Here is a 23,494-nt window from a genome sequence, read left to right as displayed (position 1 = left end):
AGGGAGGGTGGTTTTCCATAAGTTCCCTATCATTTATTATTAAATGTGTGTTTCACAAAGTTGCTAACAGAGCTAAACACAGTATTGAAAAGCGCACGGGGAAATTAACAGGCAGATGCATTACAACGTCAAATTAGCTCTCGGTGCGATTATTATGCTTTGCAATAGGGCATAATAAAACCAGAAATGAACGGCAACATGAGAAAAGGACGCCCCTTTCTTCCGAATGCAAGCAGCACAAAACTCTCTGAACAAAATGAAAAGTCTTCAGATATATTTATTTAACAAGGCTCATAATTCTTTTTAAATATAGATTTAGCTCATTCTTACAACGGCATTTACAGAATACTTCAAAGAATTGGACAGGGACGAGATCTCCCACTGCCAAGACATCTCAGGATAACATCTACATTTTACATCAGCCCATTTTGAGAGGCTGTCAACAGTTTGTGCAAAGTTTTCAAAGTTTAGAAGTGCAATCCTATTCGCATCTACTGAGAAGTAATTCCTACGGAGGGGTCGGACCGCAGCCTAAAACTTTAGATTCGGACTTGCTGTGTAGGTAAATCGAAGCATGTACAATTTAGAACCAGGTAGACAAAAGTTAAAAAGATTGGACTGTGCTGTACACATGAGGATGAAAACTTTTAAAAATAACCTCCCTTCAGGTAAGCAGGCCTTCCCACTGTAATGAACTCATCCTCATTTTACACTTGTAGTGCAGTGATTTCAATGTATTCCATATACAAGCGAAAGGATGTGAAAATGGCCTGTTTAGGAATTCTCTCAAGGAATTCCAGAAGCAGCGTGACCTTCAGCAAACTGGGAAGGTGTGTACACGTGGAGATTGCAAGAAGCACAGAAAAAAATGCACAACAATATTCTCAGAGGACCATGTGGAATCTGGGGTTCAGGAACAAAATTAGAGCCCTTCCCTCCCCAGACCAAATGTGACACGTAGAGGAACACAGATCAATGGCAACTTGTACTGAGAGAGATCCTTTTGCGTTGATGCACCCCATTCACTGCCCTGAGCTGTTGTGCATAGCCTGGTCACAATAATTACCCTGTGTTTAGGAATGCGTTGGGAAGTTAAATTTGTAACCGTTATCTGTAGACACCAAATTACCTGAGTCTACAAAGAAAAATAAAAAAAATAATGAAGACGCACCAGAAAATAAATTATGGAAACTCACTTAAAAAGCAGAGGACATTCTATCCTTGCCCAGATACAAATTCATTCTTACATAAAGGGCCCTGAAGCATATAGTCTCACTACTAACAAGGACAACCTTAACACATTTAGTGCAAATGGATGTGGAACTCAGTTATGGCACATATGTTCCCCCCATCCCCCTAAAAAGTACCGTGCAAACTTTGCTAGACCCCCGGCCAATATAGAGGAATCCATAGTGAAATGCCTACAAACTCGAGCTGCAATTGACGAAGTCCTGAGACACAGCCCATGTATGTCGGAGTCTTTCTTAGACTCTTGACAGCAAAAAGAAAATGACATTTCACTGATCTCAAGGTTCCTGCAAAACCTACTGAAGTTGGCTTATTAGGGCAACTGTTTAGTTGAGACCCAGCTGACTCTAATCAAGACCAGCCAATCCCAACAAAGGGTGGTTGGAAAAGGAGAAAGCACACCCTTCAACTCTCCCCAAAGCCATGGAAATAATCAAATGCCTTCTCAAAGGAGATGCCATGGAGAGGAAGATGAGGTCGCATCCTTAGGTCAAAACAAAATGGTGGTTTTCCACAGGTGGGAGGAAAGGAAAATGAAAAAGAAGAGGAAAGAATGGCTCCCAATGATGGTCACAATGAAAGCTGGTGAGGGTGTGGTGTTTCGATGATGAAAAGATAGTTTCCTTCGAGTCGAGGTCAATTCCTGATGACTACAGGGATACGTCCATAGAGTTTCCTCAACAATAGCACATAAGATGTTTGCCATTGTCTTCTTCTGGAAAGTTGTCCAACTTCCCATCTAGCCTAGAGCCCTGATGTTCTCCCATCCAAGTACTAACCAGGCCTGATCCTGCTTAGCTGCTGAGACCAGACCAGCCAAGTGCTGTCACCTGCTTAGGATGATGGAGGACAGAGTAAGTCTAATGGCCCTCTCCGTCCCTTGTTACCATTTCAGGCCTCCACTGGAGTATTCCCAAAGGGCTTGGCCTTAATTCGTTAAATTCAGGGGGAGCTTAATTTCCTCATCCTATCCTGGGCAGCGTCTAAAAAGCAATGGAGAGCAGCATTAAATGTCAGAAGGCACAGATCCCAAGAGCGCATGGCTCCTTGGTGCTAGGTCGTTCTCTTCCACCCCCAGATCCCTAGCTAAGGGAATGAATCATAAACACGATCACTTTGTGGTTGTCAAAAGCCACCAAAAAGGAAATCTTTACCTGCCTCTTTAGCAGACGGCAGGCAGGACCCAAATTAAGGCTATTTGCACATGAGCTGGCAACTGAAAATCTTTAAAGTGCATAGAAAGTGCAATTGAGTGCTTTGCAAAGCTACCGATCAATTTTTCGGGCCACAGTGTCCCTCCCTCCCAGCACCTGCAACATTTTATCAAGCAAGCCTGCAAAAAGTTGATGCTCAGATCCTCCTCTCTTCAACCCAAATGTAAATGAGAAAGCTTGCTTGATTTATATTGATGCAGGCTTTCATGGCCAGTGTGAATCCAATGGTGATTAGCTTCAGGGCTAATAGGCCATGGTCTAATTATGTGGTATCCTGACATTTTGCCAGCCACATGGCTGGCATTTTCAGAGGCGAAGTGATGTGCTCTGCAGCACCCTTCTTGGCAGCTCACCAAGCACGAACTGACTGAGCTGTAACTGAGTTAATCTCTAATTGGACCATGTCAGTTCTGAAAAGCCAGTTTCTGGTTGTTTCTTCGTCCTGGTGAATTTATAATTGGTCTGATTTGAAGACATTTCAAAGGAGCTCATTTTTGATTGGTCTGTTTTACATACCAGATATGTATCAGGAGACAAGATAATTAGACTGTAGCCTATTAGCCTGGATCTGCACAACCACTGGACTTCCTTGACTTCTTTAGCATCTGCTTGGAAAAGGCGTACAAACCCATTCATTATTCTCAAAGGAAGTTTTCTCCCACTGAAGTAATATTTCCCTAGATCACTTCAGTCTGGGGTGCTCCATACCAACATTTGACAACGTGGCCCCCAAGCATAGCCTGATATAGTCCCATCAATGATTTGATAAAACATTTGAGGTGGAGAAACAGAAGATGGTAGGCAAGATTTGGCAAATTCAGGTGCTTTTTTAGGACAGTGTTTCTCAACCTTGGCCACTTTAAGATGTGTGGACTTCAACTCCCAGAATTCCCCAGCTAGGGGAATGACAAAGGGAGTATCTTATTCCTGCTATTCATGGTCTGAATACTATTTTCAGTCAAATCTCAGTATCAATGAAGAAGAGAAAATAGGAACATGAAAATCCTATGGTAGCTAACATGGAGCACAAACTGAAGCAAATGGAAATCTTTTGTACACCATCAAGAGTTGTAAGCGATTGCAACACTGTGAAAAATTGAATAAATCAAATAAATCCTCTTAAAGATATAGAAACGGCTTAAAATATTTAGAGCAAGTAATCATGAATGTCACATAAGCATTCCCATAGAATGGGAGAGCCGGTCTCTTTCCATAACATCCAAGGCTCGGTTTCTATCACCCGCTATTCTTAGAATCGCATTTATTTCCGCTCGTGAAAAACTGACGCAACTTTAGGAATGTCTATGGCCATGACAGCAATGCAGGTGATAAAATGCAACCTTTTTTTTAAAAAAAAAAATGCAAACTCGGGTTCTCTGCACAGAATCTTAGCAAACCATCTTCATTTTCAGTCTGAACAAGCAAGCATGCTTCTGTTCCTCATCACTTACAGACCAAACACATAACCCATGCATTCACAACTGGCAGAAGGGAACGATTCTCATAGGCACATCTGTTACCCAGCGGCAAGTCGCAGATATGGCTTGCCTAGACCGGACGTTACGTCCTCTCATTCAAGTAGGTGGTTTTTTTTTTCAAGTCATGGTCAGTTCATTTGTTGTCCTCCAAATAAACCCATGAGAGAAGGAAGAGGACAAGGAAGAAAGAGGAGGAGGGAGGAAGAGGGGAGAGTATATTAGAGAGGAGGAGGCGGAGGAGGAGGAGGGTTTAATACTATTGCTAAGTGCTAATTTCCTGGAGCATATTAGGAAGAAGGAGGAGAAGGAGAAGGAGGAGAGGAGCAAAGAGGAGAAGAAAAAGGAAGAAGGCGTGCCTAATACTATTGCTAAATACTAACTTCCTGGAACATATTAGATTGTTGATCTCTCTCCACCCTCTGCTTTATCTTAGCCAAAGTCAGGATTATCCTAAGCAAGCAAGCAAAGCAGTGCTCCGCCTCCACACTTCTGCGCATGCCAACGCTGAAGCCGTTCAGATGAGCGAGTCACTTGTCATCACAGGAATACCTGTGACTCTGGTGCTCCGAAACCTACAGTCCCCGAGGATTATCTGCAGACTGTTGGCGGGCACCCAGCCTTCTTTACTTCGGTTGAGGTTTTTGACCAACCTTTCAGATAAAGAAAGGACGGGGGTGGTGAGGATGAAACAAGCAAGAGAAAACTCTTTGTAAAGCTGTAGAGCATTCTTTCAACAACTACTACTTGCTTCCACCACTCACTGTCTTTTGTAGACAAGAAGAAGGGTGTCTGGAGCACCTACCACTGTCCCTCTCCATCTTCATGTAAGAGCTGAATGACATCCCCGTTCTTCACCAGAAGTTCATCTGAATCCCTCTTCTTGCAATCTGCTAAGGCTTTGTATTTTCCTGGAGACTAAAACATGAACAATATATAGATGATTCACATCAGAGGTATAATGCTCCACCTTAAAATGTACTGTTCTGACTTCAAAATGGGCTCTTCTGAGTGATCCAGAAGCAGTCCAACCATGGTACAGAACATCTGGCACCACTGCAACACTCAGAACAATGCTTTCCCCAGTTGGGTCATTCCATGGTAGACCGTTTTGCATAGCTCTGATTTAGGACAGCCTCCCCCCCGCCTGTTGTTGTGAAGCTGGGCCGGCCTGCAGTTCCCGGTATCCCACCCAATGTCCCCACTAACCAGCTGGTTGCCATCTTCTTCTTCAGTGTCGGAGCAGGTTGAGAAATAATGGTGGCTAGACCACTCTTCAAGCCCTTCACAGATCTCTAATGAATGGGATGTCCCTGACCAAGCTGCATGAGAGGGGAAGAAATTATCCTCTTGTTTTAAGACGCCAAGCTACTGAAAACACCACCTCCTTCCACGACCTTGTTCATAGCACTAGCTTTAGGATCATCAGCTTTAGATTTTACCAGCCCAAAGAAACCTGGTTGGAGCAGGGCCTTTTTGTGGTGGCACCTCAGTTTTAGAATTCCTTCCCACAAAAGGGAAACAAAGTCCACCTTTACAGATGGCCCACTTCTTCCTTCCATTGGGTTTGCAACATCCATGGTTTACCCTTCTCCGGCTTTTTGCATTGTTTCGGTTTGGCCTCTAAACATGCTAAAAGGGTTGGGAAAACACAGGTTTGAATTTGGATCCAGGTGAAGACAGAAAGGTAATCTGGAAAGGTTCTTATATGTTTGTTCAATTGAGCTTGCTGAGCAATGCTCTTGCCACTCTATACTACCGGACACTCCATCACCCTTCTTTTGCCCTTTGCAGTCTTTGCCACCAGAAGCCACAGCAGATACCTCGTGGCTGAACACAGTTCCCTGGAGGAATAGCCCCCATTTCTCCCTGAGCACCACAAGTCCAAAAATGCCCCCCAAAGCCCCCAAATTTGCATTGCACCTCCCGTTGTAGACTACCCCCTCAGACCAAAGTACCATTCCCAAGCCCCCAAAGGTGGTCTGTGGGTGACACAGTCAACAAACAGAAGGAGAAAGAGAAGAATCCAGAGGGATACATACATCTTGGTTTGTCCTGAGCAGAGGAGGCTAAGCCCTCCACAGCTATGGGGCTGGTATGTTCAGAGTCATTCTCCTCTGAGCTTACAGAAGCTCTTGGCTGTTTCCTGAAAGCGCACAAAGTCCATTCAGAAGATCAGAAGGAATGAGACCGAGGCTGAAACATCTGCTTTGCATTTTTTACAGGTCTGACTTAATTCACGTTTCCAGGGTCAACAGGGGAACGCAAGACAATTAACCTTTGGATTGTATGCTTTTCCAGATTTTGTGATCCAGGACTCAACTTGAAAATGGAATGAATCAGGAAAAGTTGTGTGACAAAACATGCCGATTCTGAAATTTTCCATGCAAAAATGCATATATATTGAAATCTCTTTTTAACTGGGGGTGGGGATTGGGGGACCATCTCTTATCCACAAATGTTCACTGAATGGGAGAGTATTTCATTCAGAGCAGTTTGTGGCATTTGCATAAGGACATCATTATGCAAATGGCACAGATGATGTCATTGGCAACATTTATGCAAGGATGTCACCCTGCAAGCATGTCATTTGGGTAATCATGTCCTTAGGCCAGTGACAGTAATCCGCATGGAATATTGGTTTTGCTCCACGCAGTGTCCATTAAACTGAAGTCTGGTGAAAGTTTCACTGCACCGGAGAAGATGGCCTATGAAAATAATGATCTTGCAGGTTGGGATATTTTTTTAAAAAAACTCAGAACAATATGGAAATTGGACAGGGTGAATTTATGAATAAGATAGATGAGTTATCCAAAGCTTGCTTTTTTTTTTTTCCCCCTTGACTTACCCATCACTCAACGGAGGAGAAACCTGAATTGTATCAGTGCACAAAGGTGATACTTGCTTCTCAACTGTGAACACGATACAACATTGTATTAGTTCCGTATATTTTGTTTACCAAACGTTCACACAACTAGAAATGGGGAAATTTATTTTTTTATTTAATTTATTTATTTATTACATTTTTCAACCGCCCATCTGCCCCCAATGGGGGAACTCTGGGCGATTCACAACAAATTGTCAATATCCAAGTCTGGGAGAATAACCCTGGACTCGATCTTTTGGTCAGATCCAGGAAATAAATTGGATCAAAAGCTTCATAAAGCTCCCACTAATATTGACATTGGTTAATGGGTATGGATTTAATGTTTAGCTTTCTAAAAATGGACATCCATCTCCAGTTCAGAGTCTGGAGTAAAAATCACCCAGGTTTTGTATATTTCATGAATAGTTTCCAAACTAGGATATACCTTACCTTTGATAAGCTGTTGCTGCTTGAACAAAATCTTTCGTATTTCATTTAGCCAGGCCATCTTCAGATCAACTGTTTGAGCCTAACAGAAGATGGTATTATCGAAAATCAAAATGCCTCTTTGGAATCTGGTACCAACCATTCAAAGAACCTCAATTCATCTGTCAAGAGGGGCATTTGCATGTATAGATGGGCGTATGCCCCCCAAATCAACTCACACCAAGGAAATGGTCATGATCTTGCCAACTACGATGAAAATTGAAATGATCTTATGGAACTTATTTGGCAAAGTTTGATATCATGCCAACTTTATTTGGGGCCTGTTAATCCTATGGAGGGCCAAGATCTTGCTGGTTTGCCTCCCACAGGCGAATGTTTTGTTTCGGTTTCAGAAATTCCAGATGTTTGCCCCTCAGTTTCAACGTTATGGTGATATGGGAGGAAGACTACCTGCACGACGTAGACTTCCTCCCGGCCGCTGTACCAGATCTCAAACTTGCGAGGATCTCCTTTCATGTTTTCCGTGATTCCGACAGCGTTCATCTAAAAGAAGAAGAAAAAGAAAGGAATCCACGTGCAGAACTTGAAGGGACCATCCTGCTGTGACCTTTCTTCCATACTCTAGCTTTTAATTCAAAAGATGTATTGTTTTGAGGCTTCAGTTTCCATTTTGGTATGTTTCCAGCCTCAAAATGACAGCAAAGCCTTCAGGAATCACAGCCTTTGGGGACTGCCAATTTTTTTTTTTTTAATGGAACTTGTGGGCTAAAAAAAAAAAATGCCCATCTCTGGTTTAGCAAGGATGATCTAGTCCTCTTCACATGACGTGTTTAACTAGATTTGTATGTTGCATCCACACTATCCCAGTTCATTAAACCCCATGCCTTCCCCAGGGTGGGGTTAGATTGAGCCCTAAGCAGCTAAGCAAGTCTGTTTGGGGATAAACTAACTACTCTCAGCTAACCAGGTTGGACAAACAACTGGGAGGTTTAAACCCCACCCCCCCTTCCCAAGTTTGAGGCAGGGGTGGTCTCCTGGGGCAGCTCTACAAAAGTAGTGGGATTTCTGTCCTTTTTCTCCTTCTGTTTTGATCCCTCAGTGGCCCCAGAGATCCAAAGCATTGGAAGGGATCTTAAAGGTCACCTAGTGCAACCCTCTGCTGGGTGCAGGATCCACTACAGCATCTCAGACAGATGACCAGCCAACCTGTGTTTGAAGCCCTGCAGTGAAGTCACCCTTTTACCTGGCAGCCTGTTCTGCTGGTTGACAGGAAGTTTTTCTTTACCTCCAGACTGAACCTCCTTCACTGCAGCATTAACAGGGTTGTGTTACAGGTCCCTCCTATGAAGGAGGTCCATCTAGTGGGACCGAGAAGGGCCTTCTCTATGGTGGCTTCCTCCCTGTGGAACACCATCCCCGTGGAGATAAGACTGGCCCCCACCTTGATGCTCTTCCGCAAGGCCCTGAAGACTTGGTTTTGCCAGCAGGCCTGGGGATCCCAGGTCAACCTGCAGCCCATCAAATGGCTAATGTAAAGGTTTTGTTGTCACCGGGGTGGGGGTGGAGTCAGTTTTGCATTTGGGATTTGTATTCCTGTAAGCTGCCCGGAGTCACCGTGAGTGAGTTGCGCAGCCATATAAATATAAATAATTACCCCCCCAGCCCTATCCTGTCCTCGTGAAGAATTAGTCCACTCTCTCTTCTACTGACCCCCTCCCTTCAAATATATCTGAAGATAGGTGGGGTGGGATGGAAGAAGAGCGGAATGAGGAGAACATCCACCCCCCCAACTTGAGTGATGCTGACCCTCGTGGTATCCCCACCAAGTTTTCCTTCTATTTCTTCTTTATTTTTTTAAGCCAGGAAAAGTTGGGCAAATTGAAAACTTGGCTGACTTGACTAGTTATTCCAGCCTGCAGGCTGCCCACGCACCAGGCTGAGTCATTGGCCGGGGCAGCGGACGGCACGATGAGTCATGCCATGCAAGACTGGCCCCGAAGCTGCCTTTTCAGAGCTCCTCCGTTGCGTCTCAACCCCTGAATGTCCCTTTCAAGCCGGATAAACAAGGCTCCCTATAAATATGAATGGCTATGTTCAGTTCAGAGCTCCTATCGCGCTTGTGAATGAACATCCTGTACTATCTGTACGCAGAAAACAATTCGGGCAGGAGGACTGAAGCTTTAAACAAACGGGACCATCTGGGGAACCGTCTGTTCCCTCTTTTCCCTCCACTTTGGACATGGCTTTCAGCCACCGTGATCGATGGCTCGGGGAACGACTGGCCAATCAGGAGCTGGTTTCTGCAAATAAGGCTTCCAGGCACGGCTGGGCAGACAAATGGGCCCATCAGCTGGAGGCTGCTGAAGGAGCCGGCTGACATCACCAGATGCCGAGAACAGCAAGGCAGAAAACTGCAGATCCTTTTTCCTGTCCTCTTTCCAAGAAGGGACTTCCAGGTTTTAGTGGACAGATAAACCAGGAAAAAAGAATGCATTTGCGAGCAAAGCCAGAGAGAGGCAGGGAGGGGAAGGAGGACGAAATGAGGGGGAAGGTCTGACGGGGAGCACAGCTGCTCTCCATGCTTTTGCCTCCCACCATGGAAAGGGGGAAGCTGTGCAGTCTTTCCACAAAGAGGACTGCGCTTTCAATGGTGCTAAAAGCCTGGCCAAAGGCACCAGGATGCACGTTTAGGACACCAGCGTTGAGAAAAGTAGGCAAGATTCTAGTCCTCATGAATGGAGAGAAAGGTTAGCAGGAGGTGGAGAGCATCTGCCAGGGAGGAACGCGGGAAGCACTTTCATCCGGTTTGCGCAGTTCCCCCAAGAGACATCTTTCGGGTCCCCCTTGCTGCAGAGCAGAATTCCGCGCTGGTATCGAGCGGAGCGGGCTTTACATATTTTTTTGATCTACATCTCTTCGAAGGCCTGCTCTGCGGCTGATGCTCTCCACCCCTCCACTGAAAATGAAATTGCGACGCGGGAAGCCGCAGCTTTCTGAGCGCTAAGTGTGTCCTTACTTTCAAAAAGTGCTTAAAGCTGTAGGACAACCGCTTGTCAAAGCCGTCGCAGTGGTCCTCCCTTTTCTTGCAGAAGACGAGGGCTTTCTCATAGAGGAAAAGGTGCCTTTGCATCGGCTTGAACCGGGCCAGATCCTTCATCTTTGTAGGGCCTTTCCGGTGCCCCACCCACACGCTGAAGGACCCCTGCATCAACACTTTGCCAAGCGCACTGAGGTCGCCCTGGAAAGAGAAGAGATTTGTGCCAGGCCCTTTCTTTCCAATGCTGGAATTTCCTCCGAAACAAAAATCCTGGTTTGCAGAAAACAAACCCTGAAAACAATGCAGTAAGGAGGGACAGGTAGTCCTCACTTAATGATGGTTTGTTAAGCAACCATCGAAGTTACAACGGCGCTGAAAAAGTAACTTACGACTGGTCCTTGCACTTATGACTGTCACAGCGCCCCTGCGGTCTTGGGACTGCAATCTGGACACTTGGCAACCCACTCACACTTATGATGGTTGCAGGGTCCCGGGGTCATGTGATTGCCATTTGCAACCTTCCCAGCCAGCTTCTGGCAAGCATAATCAATGGGGAACTGCATGAATCGCTTAACAACCATGTGATTTGTTTAACAACCACCACAAAAAAATGTTATAAAATCAGATGTGGTCATGTGATGCCTCGCTTAATGACCACCCCACTTAACAATGAATTTTACAGTCCCTATTATGGTCGTTAAGCGAGGACTACCTGTAAAGAAAAAGTAATGGACAGCACAATGCATTCCCATTCTTTTTGCATCTGCATCCCCTTCAATTTATTGATATGGAAGTTAGGAAATAGCTGGCAGTCCCTATCTTTGACCCATTCCTACCCTTGCAAAAGAAGACTTCACTTCCCCACCCTGATCCTACGGAATGGCATTAGCAAGCCCTCTTCTCTGAGACAAGCTTACATCGTAGCCAGTGATGGAAATCTCATGCATGGAGTCATTGACCGACTTGACCAAATCCAGCATGGCAACTAAGGCCTCTTGCAATTCCTGCACCCCATCGCAGCTTGTGCTGTACTTCAGCAGTTCCTGCAAATAAATATATATATGTATAGAGAGAGAGTTGGTTAATTCTTTTCCCAAGGGCCGTAATCTTGAAAAAATTTGCACTAGCTATTTCTCAAGGGAATTCCCTGCAGATTCAAAAAACAGCTTTTGGAAAACAAGAGAGTCCATCTGGGCTGTACTACTGTATTTATTGCACCGAAGAGGTATTTATCTCACGTGCATACAACTCCAAGCGGTGTACAGGATTAAAATATCTCGTGCACAAGATTTTTGAAAAGAAAATCAGGCTCTAGAATAACAGCAAAAAATTAGAAATGATGAGCCAGGAGCCAAAAGCAGGTAAAAGCAGCCCTATTGTAAGTGAATAAACATGTTTTCAACATGCACTGAATTTGACATAATATGGGCTCCAGTTCCTGAACAGGATGAGATGGTGGATGGTGGACTTCTTCCTCTTTCTAATACTTTGAGAGATTGTCTTGCCCATCCACCTGTAACTGCTACTCAAAGGAGCAAAACGAACACATGAATCTACATTGTGAATTTATCCCAAACACAGTAGGTGGCTCTTCTCAGCTAGGAAAAGAGAAGACCAATAAAGAATGCACAAGGATCAAGTGGAAATTTCACTTGGGTCTTCCTTTGTTTTCCGAGATGTCTTCTAGCCATTCTGGTTTTTCCTCCTCGAAAGTACATCAATTCTACCTTGCCACTTATGGGGCAGTTTTTGTGTAGGGTGTTATGTGCTATGAGCCCTCTTTCTCAGCAACATCCTCCAGGAGGGCGGAAGAAGATTCAACATGGATCCAGAGCCCCTTTTATAGATCTCGGCCAACAGTCCCCCTACCTTGAGAAGCAGCTGGTACTTGGTTAACCTCTGCACCGGTTTGAGCAAGTAGGAATCCAGACTGAGCTTGTGTTCTAGCTTTTTCTGGCACTCCTGCAGAAGAAAGAGAACTCCTTTTCCATTCAGAACACAGGCACCCATCTTCCTTAACCTGGATGTCCCCCAAATGGGTGGACTGCAGATCCCAGAACTCCTCAATCAGAAGGGCCCCTGTTGACAATTCTGGGATTTAAAGTTCACCCACAGCCAGGTTTGGAATCTGAAGTCTACAATTCTTGAGAAGACCACATTAATACAAAAACTGAGGATGCAGGCCTGTTCTCTAAACTCAGGATTAAATAAGACTGGCTGCCAAATAAACGTTTACCAGCTCCAATGCTTTGTCTTCAGTGAGTCCCACCTTAAATCCTTGGCAGCTCCTCCACTTATTCAATTGATATGGCTGCCCATCTTAAACAAGGGACTCTGGGTAGCTCACAACAATTGATTGATTGATTGATTGATTGATTGATTATGTGCCATCAAATTGGTGTTGACTCTTAGACACCACATAGATGTTCTCCATGATGATCTGTCCCTAACAACAGTTAACACTGACAACTACAAACACCCAGACATATACAAACCAAATAAAATAAATAAACAATTAGCTGTTGAGATAAAAACATCAATCGCCATCAATAAAACTATCTCAATGCACCCATTTCACAGGCTCCAACCAATGCTCTGATCCAGGAACATAGCCACATCCTCAGGGCTTTGCAAAAGCCCAGTAAGGTTGGGCCAGCCTAATGACTGCAAACTCTTTTCAGCTTAATGCCTGTCCATCTCACGGGGTGGCCGAGGCGTTCCTCATTTGAAATCACCTGAAATCTTGAGCAGTGTGAGCCAGCTTCCCCCCAAGACCTTTCAGGAGAATGCTGAAACCTTGCACAATCTCACACAAAATTTTGGCATTCTTACACACAGGTGAGCACACTGGTTCCATGCAAGAACAGCCAACTCTCACAAAATGTCAAGGTCTCATGAGACCTGAATCATATTTAATTAAAACAAATGATCATCATTATCATTTCATTTCATTTCATTTCATTTCATTTCATTTCATTTCATTTCATTTCATTTCATTTCATTTCATTTCAGGAGCTGCTGGCCTTATTTAGCATGTCCACAAAACCCTGGATCAATGCCTTCAGCAAACAACAACATAAGTCAGGGTCCCCCCCCCCCGCAAAAATATCTGAAACATTCAACTTCTAAATCCACAGATCAGGGTTGTCTACTCATCCCTCTCTCTCTCTCTCTTATACAAAAGGAAATGCCTTGCAACTAAGTGGTCAAAATGCACATGCCAAATTTTAGAGAGTTTGCTTTTCATTTCTCAAAATATCTCAGGGAAGCCCTAAAATAAAAGCCGCGCCTCTCAAAACTTAATTATAACTATACCCACATTCCTGGCTTGTTCAAACATGGAAACTCATAAGTGTAAAAATATATTCCACTTCTTGAACCCATTCTAGAAAGGGAAAATACCTGGAAGAAGAGACTCTCGGCATACTGCCTCCAGAGAGATTCTGACCGTGGTTTATTCTGACAGTACTTCTCATACATCTGAAAATCTTCCCGCTGCAGAAGGGACAAAAAATAAAAACAGAAATCTGTATCTAAATTCAAAGACTGCAAGAGAGCTTCCAGAGTTAGATGAGAGCAGAAAGGACAGTGGTGTCCCTGGGCCCTTCCCGGATCTACGGGATTTCCATCCCTGGTGTAAGGGGACCCACAATCTGTTTGCAAAAGGTGTTTACAAACCCTTTCCAAGAAACAGTATCCAACTCTCTCTGGTGCTTCAAGGCAACTCTCCAGATGGTGGAGGAAGATACTGCACGACCAGGAGAAGAAGAGAAGAAGCATAGATAAATATGCATTCCCTGGATTTATTTTGAAGGCAAAGGAAAATGGAAGAATGCGGATTTCGGGGCCAGCTTACTTGTTGTGGAAGTCGTAAATCTCAGGCATGTTTCCAAAGAGAACGTCTTTGCAGCTTCTCAAAAGGGGTGGTAAGAGAAAAGCCATTGTGGGGTTATCCATCTCAGCTCGGTACCCCTGCCAACAGCATCACCCAATTTAGCATTCGGCATCCTTAACATTGAGTATCGTGAGCCAAAATGCAGCCTTAGGCACACAGCCTTGTTCAGTGCTGGGATATCAGGTTTAGTAGCATTTTAACATTTCTTTTTTTAATGCAAAAGTACTTTTCTAGGGTCCTGTGAACAATTCCAAGAGATCCAATTTCCCTTGGCTGGAAAAGTGGACATTGATAGCTGGCTTCTTCAGAAACTGACACATAATTCAGACTGTTTCACTCACTGAGCAAATATCTGAACTGGCTCTCTTTTGATAGGCAGCAAAGTCTTAACTCGGTATAGCAGGATCATCTCTCTAAAATTCCTTTTCTCCTGCTTGACAGTTTCCAATATTTGGCAATCAAAATCATCTTGACTCTGGTAACACAAAGTCAAGTCATCCTTGGAAAAGGACATTAAATCCAAGGAGAATGTAACTCTTCAGCTGCCCAGAGAAATGTTATCTTGAGAATTACTTTGGTTTGCCAAGAGACAAAGCCATGCTAGCTAGAATGTGGGGCCATGCTAGCTGGCTTAATCTTCAGCCATCACATTCCGTGAAAGCCCAACCTTCTCAAATCCATATATTGAACTAGAACAGTGTTTCTCAACGTTGGCAGTTTGAAGATGTATGGACTTCAACTCACAGAATTCCCCAGCCAGCATGCTGGCTGGGGAATTCTGGGAACTGAAGTCCATACATCTTCAAACTGCCAATGTTGAGAAACACTGAACTAGAAGTTCTGGAGCAGGGAATCTGCTCTACCAACCTTGACTTCCTAACATCAACTGTATGCTAAATGTTTGCCCACTTCCAACATTCCCTTTCAACCTATGGATGAAAATGGGGAAGCCCCTCAAATCTGACACTGCTTTAAATCTGTTTCCAAGGTGATTTTAAAAAAAGGAAAAAGAACTTCTATGGTGGCCAAGTCCCATTAACTTTTAGTTTATCTGAGGATATGGGAAAAGACGTGGAGGATGGGCACAGAAGTCGAAGAGGAACACTAGATATATTTAACGGAGCAGTTAAGAGGTAGGAAGTTGTCACAGAGCTGGGCGACCTTATACACGTAATAAAATAAACCAATAAATAAATACTTACCATCAAAATGGTGAAAAGCTCCTCAACGTACACTCGTTCTGTTTGTATCAGTTCATGTATGACGCGGCTAGAATGAAACCAAACCAAAGAAAGCCAACAGATGACTCTACAAGAATTCCACAAACCAACAGCAAACCAAGACGAGCAGCTGAACCCAGCTTTTGCTAAAAGCCAGGAAAGATTTTAGCCTTCAGGCTTACAGTCCTACCGGTGGGCTTTTTCATGGATCAAGAGTTTTTAACCGTCTTAACTAACAGGACCAAAGGCACTTGTTCAAGGTTTGCTTGGTTGCAGTAACCGGATCTAGCCTTTCTTTTCGGATTAAGCAAACGTGACGGAAAGGAGATACAGGGAAAAGCAGACACACCTTTTCAATATATCTAAGCTGTCTTCACTTTCAGTAATGTAGTACTGCAAGGAATTTCGTTTCTCTTGATAATTGTGCATTACTTCAATCTGGGGAGAAGAGATAGAAATAAACTGAGCGACGGCTATCGAAATTAAAATGAATGAATGAATGAATGAATGAACGAATGACTCGTTTTTAAGATTGTCTTTGCATTACACAGAATCCTGTCCCTAAGGGCTTGCAACCAACAGTGCATGTGGGAGAGAAAGCAGGAAAAGGAAAGAGAAATTGAGAGAGGTGAACCAGGAACCAACTATTTTGGAACCTGCCCCAGTCCTTAAACGTGTTTTCCTTTCTGTAGAAGGAGAACAGAAGCTTCCTGGTTTAAATTCACTACCATCTCATCCAGGCAAAAATCACAACTGGTTTAAATTACAATCCGTTGAAATGAGATTAAACAGTGATTTCCAGTTCTGACTCTTGGTATAAATTACAGCTTAGCTTAACAGCAGTTCCCAGTTCAGACATAATAACAAAATCCAATCAGTTTAAAGCAGGAATTCTCCCCAGCTCTACTTCGTCCACGAGAAAGGAGATGAAAGAGTAGTGCTGAGACTGTCTCTTATCTTGGTTTATCTGTTTGTGGTTAAATTATACTTAATCCCTCAACCCACATTAAGGATGGATTTATGGGAAGTGCTACCAATGAGAACGCTTGCCAAGTCATTCTCTCAGTGCTGAGAAGTGGGGCCATACCCAAATAAGACAGCAATATTAGTAAGCTTGTGGAACTTCAAAACTGGGAAAAATGCAATGAAATTTTGCTGGAGAAAGGCAGAAGAAGAACGCAAACCAAGATGAAACAGACTGAGGCTTAGTGGCAGTGGAAGAGGAGGGAGACCACAGCAGGACGTGCTAGTTCACCCGCTCAAAATCATCAGCCCACACCGCAAAATGTTGTGGCAGCTTCCCAGGGCATTTCATGGGTTTTTAAATGTGTTTCCTACCTTGCGGGAGTTCGGAGACTTCCTTGACGTTTTCTTGCCAGGCAGCGAGATATCAAAGGAAAATTTCAAACTGGAATTGAAATCCACACCTTGGACATAAAAATATGGATCATTCCTCATTCAACGACTCTCTTTTGGTAAAGTGGGGTATATTCGACCACTGCGGGAGGGCAGGGCAACCCCTCCCCATCCCAAGGGAACATTTAAAGAAGGGAGGAAAGTCACCCAGAAGGGGGGTGAATTAGTTGAAGGTTTAAATAAAAAGACCAGGAAAAAAGCAAACTATTTGAAATGAATGAATGAATGAATGACTATATGTATGTATGTATGTATGTGTGCGTGTGTGTGTCTGTCCGTCCATCCATCCATCCATCCATCCATCCATCCATCTCCCCCTTGGGAGAAATTATGTGGTTGCTATGAGTCAACACTGACATGATGTCTGTCTGTCCGTCTGTCCGTCCATCTGTCCATCCATCCATCCATCCATCCATCCATCCATCCATCCATCCATCCTTCCAACCAGTCTAATGTCTCTTCTGCAGTGGTAAGTGCAATAGAGGCTAGCAGTGATTGATTGATTAATTGATTAAACAAACTTATATAGCTGCCCATCTACCAAAAGGAACTCTGAAGATTTGAGAATATTCTACATAAACAATATTGAAGATCTCGCAGGAGAGCTACCAACCAAAATAGACAATTCAGAACATGCACCCAGTGAACAGGAATAAATTCAGTCTTTACAAAGGGGACTCTAAAGCTGACACTAAGGGACATCAGGGTAACATGGATGAGATGTACCACGGAGAAGAGACACACTCTGTTCATCCACTTCCTAGTCTCATAAGCCAAGAAATTTCCAGAGTGGGAGGTCTCTTCATTAACAAGCACAAGAATATTTACAGCCATTCGAAAAAAACAGCAACAGCAACTATGTAGGGATAATGTAAAAGAAGGCATGCAAAATGTAGAGGATGTGAATATAAACAGTGGAAGTACATCTATTAAAAAGCAACAGACTCCACTTAACTTCAAACAGCTATTGGAACAACGGGGTGGTTGCCTCCCTGTTAGGGGGGTGGGAAAAAAAATACACTTTGGAAATCTGGAGCCATCAGTCCCTTGCAGATGATCAGGAAGAGAATGGAGTATCTGAGTCTGGTGCCTTAACCACTGGGCTACAGCAATTTGCTTTCCCAAAGGAAGGTGTGAGAAGATATAATCTGGAGCAGGGCTTTGTTCACATAACCTTTGGCTGGGATTCAAAGCTTGCAGAGGAGAAATGGAAGAGCATTGGTCTCCTTGGGATCAAGTTGGTTTTTGAGGACTTGGGACTTCATAGACAGGCCCATGTGGTTTTCTTGGCAACCAGACGGAAGTAATTTGCCACTGCCTATGTCTAGGAAGTTTGGGGATCTTCTGGTGGTCTTCCATGCAAGTACAAACCAAGTCTGTCACTTCTGAGATCAACTAAGATGCTAACCATCTAGCTGGGCAACAGAAGCATCATTGGGAGGGCCGCTGTGGAAAGCAGCATTTTTCAAACTGGTGGTTTTCAGACATGGGACTACAATGTCCACTATCATCACCAAGCATGGTGCTCCAACGTGGCTGGAGGTGGCTCATTTAGGACAGGGTTGTTTTTAAAAGGACAGAAGCAGAGCCTAACATGAAGTTATCCACTGGGGTAGCCCACCTTGGCAACGAAATATTGAAGCCAATTTTATATAATGGACTCAATGCCAGAACAGAGGCAGGAGGGCATGCCATGGCAGATCTCAACACTCCACCCTACTGTCTTTCCTAGATCTAATATCTATGAAATTAAAAAACGAAATGAAACAGAACCTTTGGTGGAACAAAAGGAACAGTATCCAATGGGATTGGTATCTATTTTGCTGTTATTTAAAGGTTGAAATATCAGGAATATAGAAGAAGCACCTTGGATGTAGCAATGGGCAAAGGATGTAGGGAGAAAAACAGATGCAGAGGAGTGTAAACAGATATGAAGAGAAGGTGTCTCATCTTCAAACTGTGCTGTTGCAAAAAATAAAAAAAAGTTACAAATTAGGTCAGGGTTAGGAGAGAGATGGGGTGTGGGGAGAGGGGAGGAAAAGCTGATTGGTGGAGATATTGCAGAAGACACAGAATTCAAGAACGGGACTGATGGGTCTCTAGGTTCCTCATTATTTTCACTTCACTTCCGTGTGGTGTGAAGGAGGCACTAGAGAACTTGCTTCAGAAGAACTTCCAAGGTATTTTTTTAATAAATTGCAAAAACAGCTTGGGGAATGGAGGAGCAAAGATGGGTGAGTGATGTCACTTGCTGAACACTTGCTGATACAGGCTCACCACGCTGGATGGATTCCCCTCTTTCTCCCACATGCAACCTCCAATCCCACTCCTAGCTCCCCAAGGCTGACTCATGAATATTTCTGGATGATGTAATTCAAATGCATGTTACCATGTTTGGGGGAAAACAGTGGAGATTTAGACCGTGGGGGTGGGCATTCTGGCCGTGGGGCTACAAGCTGCACCGGGCGCACTTGCTTGTCTGCAAGCTTTCTGAAGCAAGCCTGTCGGTTCTCAAACATGCTGCGCACGTTCTCCAGCTTGATCTGGACCATCTGTATCCGGGCCTGTGGATCCCCCAAAACAAGAAACTTATAAGCAACAATCAAAACTGTTTCTTACATTTCATCATGCCCAGTTCCTGGGTGGTTGAAGGCAGATTGCAAGCAAGGCAATTGATCTGTCTTTCCAGACCACAGCAGGTGTTGACATCCAGGCATTGATCAACAGGTGCTTCCCACCTTTAGCTTTTCTCTGGTTCAAAGTAGCTATCCTGAACATTTGGGAAATGAGTTTTTCCTACTTCACCAATGGATAGCAGAAGAGCTAGGTGAGTTAGGTAAAGCAAAACAGGGCAACATCTGAGTGGTTGGGGGCTTCCTCAATTTCTGGAAGGTCACCGAGAACCACCTGGGGATGCTGGGACAGGAGCACGTTGAAGGTTTTTCAGCCCGTTTGGGTTCATTTAGGGGTTAAAGAGTTGGAATAGGAGTTGGACAGCTCAGAGTGGCAAGGGGATACCCTTAGCCCCCTCCCAAACTCAAAATGCTATTTGAAATGGCTGAACCTGGCCATTTTGCCCCCTCAACTTCATTGGCACAGTATTAGGGGGTTGGGGAGCCAGGAGGCCCGGGGGACTGCCAGAGAAAGCAGGGGGTTTAAAACGAGCCCTCAAAATGTTACACCTGTTTTCTGCTTTTTGAGTTGTTTCAAACCCTGCTTCAGTTCTGGGGAGGGGTTGTCTTCCTCCATTCTGATCACCAGGATGCAACTGAGATTTGTCTGGAATGGACCTGAGATACAAAAATGTTGAAGTTGCCCCATGTAGGGGCTACCATGACCTCCTATCGAGGCAAGCAAGTTTAACATCCCTGGAATCTTCAACTGGTTGGGTTTTTTGCAATGAGTTGGGTGCCTTCAATCTAACTGGGGGATGCCAGTTCCTCCAGAGAAGGCAGCCAGGTTCCTTTACATAACAGTCACTGACCATGCTACCAGTGTGAGAATCCTCTCTTAACACATACCTTGAGCTCCGGTGTTAGGATGAGATGAAAGTTAGAGGATAGGGCTTGGGGATCTATGTTTAAATGCAGCGAAGAGCTCTCAAGAAACTTCTCTATGTCTTGGAGAGCTTTCTGGGCCCCTTCCCGGGACTGGCATTTATCCAGTGGCTGGTTGGCTAGAAGATACACACCTTCATCACAGCATTCCATGGCCTGACAGAGAGGCAAGATGGATAAACAAGGTCCATGAGTAGAACCAGGAAGCCCCAAACCATTATCACTTCTCCATCTGCAACTCCACCATCTCCTACTGATGAAGACAAGGATGGTCGAAGCAATGTCTTCATGCATCTACTTTGTTGGATTACCTGCTGCAGAGAGGTGAGGAGGTCCAATGTTTGCTGGAGCCTGTTGCATTTCTTTTTGATTTCCTCCAACAAGATGTCGGAATGGTGACGCAGTTCGTTGCACTGCTGGCAAATCAAGTTGAGGGCATAATGGTGGTTGGCAGCCATTTGGTGTCCGTGAAGAATCACCACTTGAGCCTTTCCTGTTAAATCCTTTTAAAGTCAGAGAAGGGAAAATGGGATGGAGCTATGTCAAAATCATGAGGTAGTGTTACCTCCCATAACTTTCAACTCTTTTTTTCCCGATTCCATTTCTGACGCTTCTCATACCATAAAACTTCGCAACCTTCATTCTCGCCATCTGAACATAGATTGCTTTAATCTTTGGATTGCTTTTCCCTGAAGGTGGCAATGTGGTCTCCAAACTGCTTTATTGAGACAGGTGGACCTTCCCAGGATTCTGCTGTCAAATTCCCTGGAGTCAAATTCAACTCCTAGACCTGTAGTTTCTTGGTCACAAGACCAAAGTGGTTTGTCATTATCTTCCCCTGGGACATTTTTTCAACTTCCCAGGGAAGCCAACAGCTCTGAGATTCTCCAGTGGTCTCCAATTCAAGTACCAACCAGGTTGGACCCTGCAGAGCTTCTGAGATCAGCCAGGACTGCCTAAATGTGCTTCCAGTCAAATAATCCAAAAGGAATGGATCATTTTTCCCCCAGAAGAAAGCTAAATAAGATCCGTAAGGTTAGCTTCGCCCCTGAAAATAGGAATCCCACCAAGTTCATGAAGATCCGCCTCCCACAGGTCCTCTCCACTTGCATTCCATAATACCCCTCTCCTGTCTTTTGGGGGACCTCTCCCTGTCCAAGATAATACTAAGCTAAGAGCATCCTTCGTCAACCCCAAGGAGAAGCTGGTCCAAATTCAGAGGTCTGTTTTCCATGGCAACGGGATTCACCTGCGCTGCTTTGTCCAAGTTATCCAGCTCTGAGAGCCTTTGCTTCACTTGAGAGATATTTTCTCCAGTGTCCGACAATTCCCGTTGCTGGACCAGTAAGAATTCCAGGGCTTTACTGAGCTGAAAAGAAAGAATCTTTTCTTTCAAAGGAAAAAAAAACAAAACAAAAACAGAGGGTGGCATAATTTATTTAGAACTAGCAGCTTGTGGCTCTCACACTGCTTGAAAACCCAGATCCTCCTCCCCGTTTTGGTTTGGGTGAGATCTAGAGCCTCCCACCCCCAGAATGCACTGCTGAAAATGGGATATACTAAAAACCCCCATCAAAAATACTTGGTTTAAGTATTGGTGGCTGCTTTTTGGTGAAGTTTTTTTTTTAAATATATCTCTTTTAATCATCATCATCAAAAAAAAAGAAAAAGAAAAAAAGAAAAGGGGGTGGGGAAGGCAAAAACTTTGGATCCATCCCAGTAGTTATACTGGGTTATCACTGGACCCCTGGCAATCCTCCGATGCCAAAATAATTCATTTTTAAAATGTACCTCCCCTGACAGGAAAACTATCTAGAAAGCTAATTTCTCTCTTTCGCTTTGAGAAATCATTAGAAACTATCCCACGGAACTTCTTAGAAAGACCAAAGCCGCTTCTCTTTCTTCTCACCTCTTGGAAATGTTGCTCAAATTTCCATAGCTGCAAATACTGCTCCATCTTCAGCTGATGTTTCTCCCAGAATCCGTCAAAAGCGGTTTCCATCTCGTGCAGTTGGGTGAGTAAACTTTCCTCGCAGGAGCAAACAAAGTCAGTCACTTGGCAGATCTGTGCATGTTCCTCAGTGTCTTCTGTCCTAGATCTATCCAGAGGACTCAAAGGGATTTACCCACAGCTACATCTAGTATGGGACCCATCCAGAGAGTCCAGCTTGGCCTTGATATCAACCAGCTTCAAGATTACATAGCCTTGAGATTTATGCCCCTCTTAAGTGAAAATGGCCTGACAGTTTTTCTAAAGTTTTACAAGACTCTGGGAAAAGCTGCTGATTCATCAAAAACTGCTAAAATAACAGCCAGAAAGTGACATAGGAACACAGTACACCCCCTTATATAAAGAAGAAGCAAAGAACTGGTGTTTTCCATTCTTTCTGGCCCATCTCTTTCCAGGATCTCCAGCAAAGACTGCCCACCTACCCCTCTCCAATTAACCTACTACTCTGGATCCTTTTCCTTGCTGTATGAAGGAGCTGAACTGGATCTGCATGGCTGTGTTGGACTCCTCTAGCCTTAACTCAACAAACACAAACTGGAGAGAGGCCAGAAGGAATGGCGAGAACAAGAACAAATCTTTTGTCAGCAGAGATGGGCCATGAAATCTTTACTCTTGGCAATTTACAGGGACCTATGAATTCAAGAGAGTTTAAACCTCTTTTAGCCACATGCTTGCCTTAGTCTTTGTGGCAGATTATATCTCCTAAGATTACTTCTCTGGGTCAGCCAATGTTCACCTGACACTCTCCTTCACATTGGGAGGCTCCGCCTGAATTACTAGTTACCCAGCCTAAAACCGAGCTTCAGGCTCATGACACCCACCGATGAACAGTCTCCCAGTCACCCGATCTCTCTTGTGGCTGCTCCTCTCCCAGATCTTCCATGTCTGGATCTTCTAAACTACACAACAACATCTTTCCCTCTTTGGTTACTGTGGTGATGTCTTCCTGCAAAAGATAGCAAAGCTCTTCTGATCCAGATGTCCCCAACCACCGTGAAGTTTGTTCTAAGAGGGATAGCTAGGCCACTTCCAACAGATTTCATGTCAAAACAAACCCCTCAAACATCACCTCTTCCTGTGGGAACACAATCTAAACAGATCCAACTTC

At 44.2% G+C, this 23,494-nt stretch overlaps 1 protein-coding gene across 5 annotated transcripts in view; it reads right to left on the bottom strand.

The window, feature by feature from the left end:
• Positions 1–261: 261 nt before the first annotated feature.
• Positions 262–23,494, bottom strand: part of MCF2 (MCF.2 cell line derived transforming sequence) — a 40,688-nt gene continuing 17,455 nt past the window's right edge. For 2 of the 5 annotated variants that reach the window (XM_088151590.1, XM_088151594.1), the window contains 24 exons: positions 23,208–23,328; positions 22,285–22,399; positions 21,625–21,744; positions 20,687–20,878; positions 20,340–20,531; positions 19,208–19,382; positions 18,685–18,780; positions 16,741–16,829; positions 15,752–15,840; positions 15,385–15,451; positions 14,144–14,259; positions 13,966–14,035; positions 13,690–13,782; positions 12,157–12,249; positions 11,205–11,330; positions 10,267–10,488; positions 7,701–7,793; positions 7,254–7,332; positions 6,786–6,849; positions 5,980–6,083; positions 5,147–5,259; positions 4,743–4,855; positions 4,490–4,590; positions 262–2,231 (listed from right to left, as the gene is read on the bottom strand). In XM_088151590.1, coding sequence (XP_088007716.1) covers positions 2,191–2,231; positions 4,490–4,590; positions 4,743–4,855; positions 5,147–5,259; positions 5,980–6,083; positions 6,786–6,849; positions 7,254–7,332; positions 7,701–7,793; positions 10,267–10,488; positions 11,205–11,330; positions 12,157–12,249; positions 13,690–13,782; positions 13,966–14,035; positions 14,144–14,259; positions 15,385–15,451; positions 15,752–15,840; positions 16,741–16,829; positions 18,685–18,780; positions 19,208–19,382; positions 20,340–20,531; positions 20,687–20,878; positions 21,625–21,744; positions 22,285–22,399; positions 23,208–23,328 — 2,684 coding nt within the window. In that variant the 3' untranslated portion in view covers positions 262–2,190. The remainder of the gene's footprint in view (positions 2,232–4,489; positions 4,591–4,742; positions 4,856–5,146; positions 5,260–5,979; positions 6,084–6,785; positions 6,850–7,253; positions 7,333–7,700; positions 7,794–10,266; positions 10,489–11,204; positions 11,331–12,156; positions 12,250–13,689; positions 13,783–13,965; positions 14,036–14,143; positions 14,260–15,384; positions 15,452–15,751; positions 15,841–16,740; positions 16,830–18,684; positions 18,781–19,207; positions 19,383–20,339; positions 20,532–20,686; positions 20,879–21,624; positions 21,745–22,284; positions 22,400–23,207; positions 23,329–23,494) is intronic. The other 3 variants (XM_088151591.1, XM_088151592.1, XM_088151593.1) reach the window with 3 other exon arrangements.

Source organism: Python bivittatus, unplaced genomic scaffold (assembly GCF_059951505.1).
Source record: "Python bivittatus isolate LINGU-HERP-01145 unplaced genomic scaffold, Pbiv_v1 ctg000670_np1212, whole genome shotgun sequence".
Lineage (NCBI taxonomy): Eukaryota > Metazoa > Chordata > Lepidosauria > Squamata > Pythonidae > Python > Python bivittatus.
Note: the sequence above shows the minus strand (reverse complement) of the source record. Positions and strands in the feature narration are given on the sequence as shown.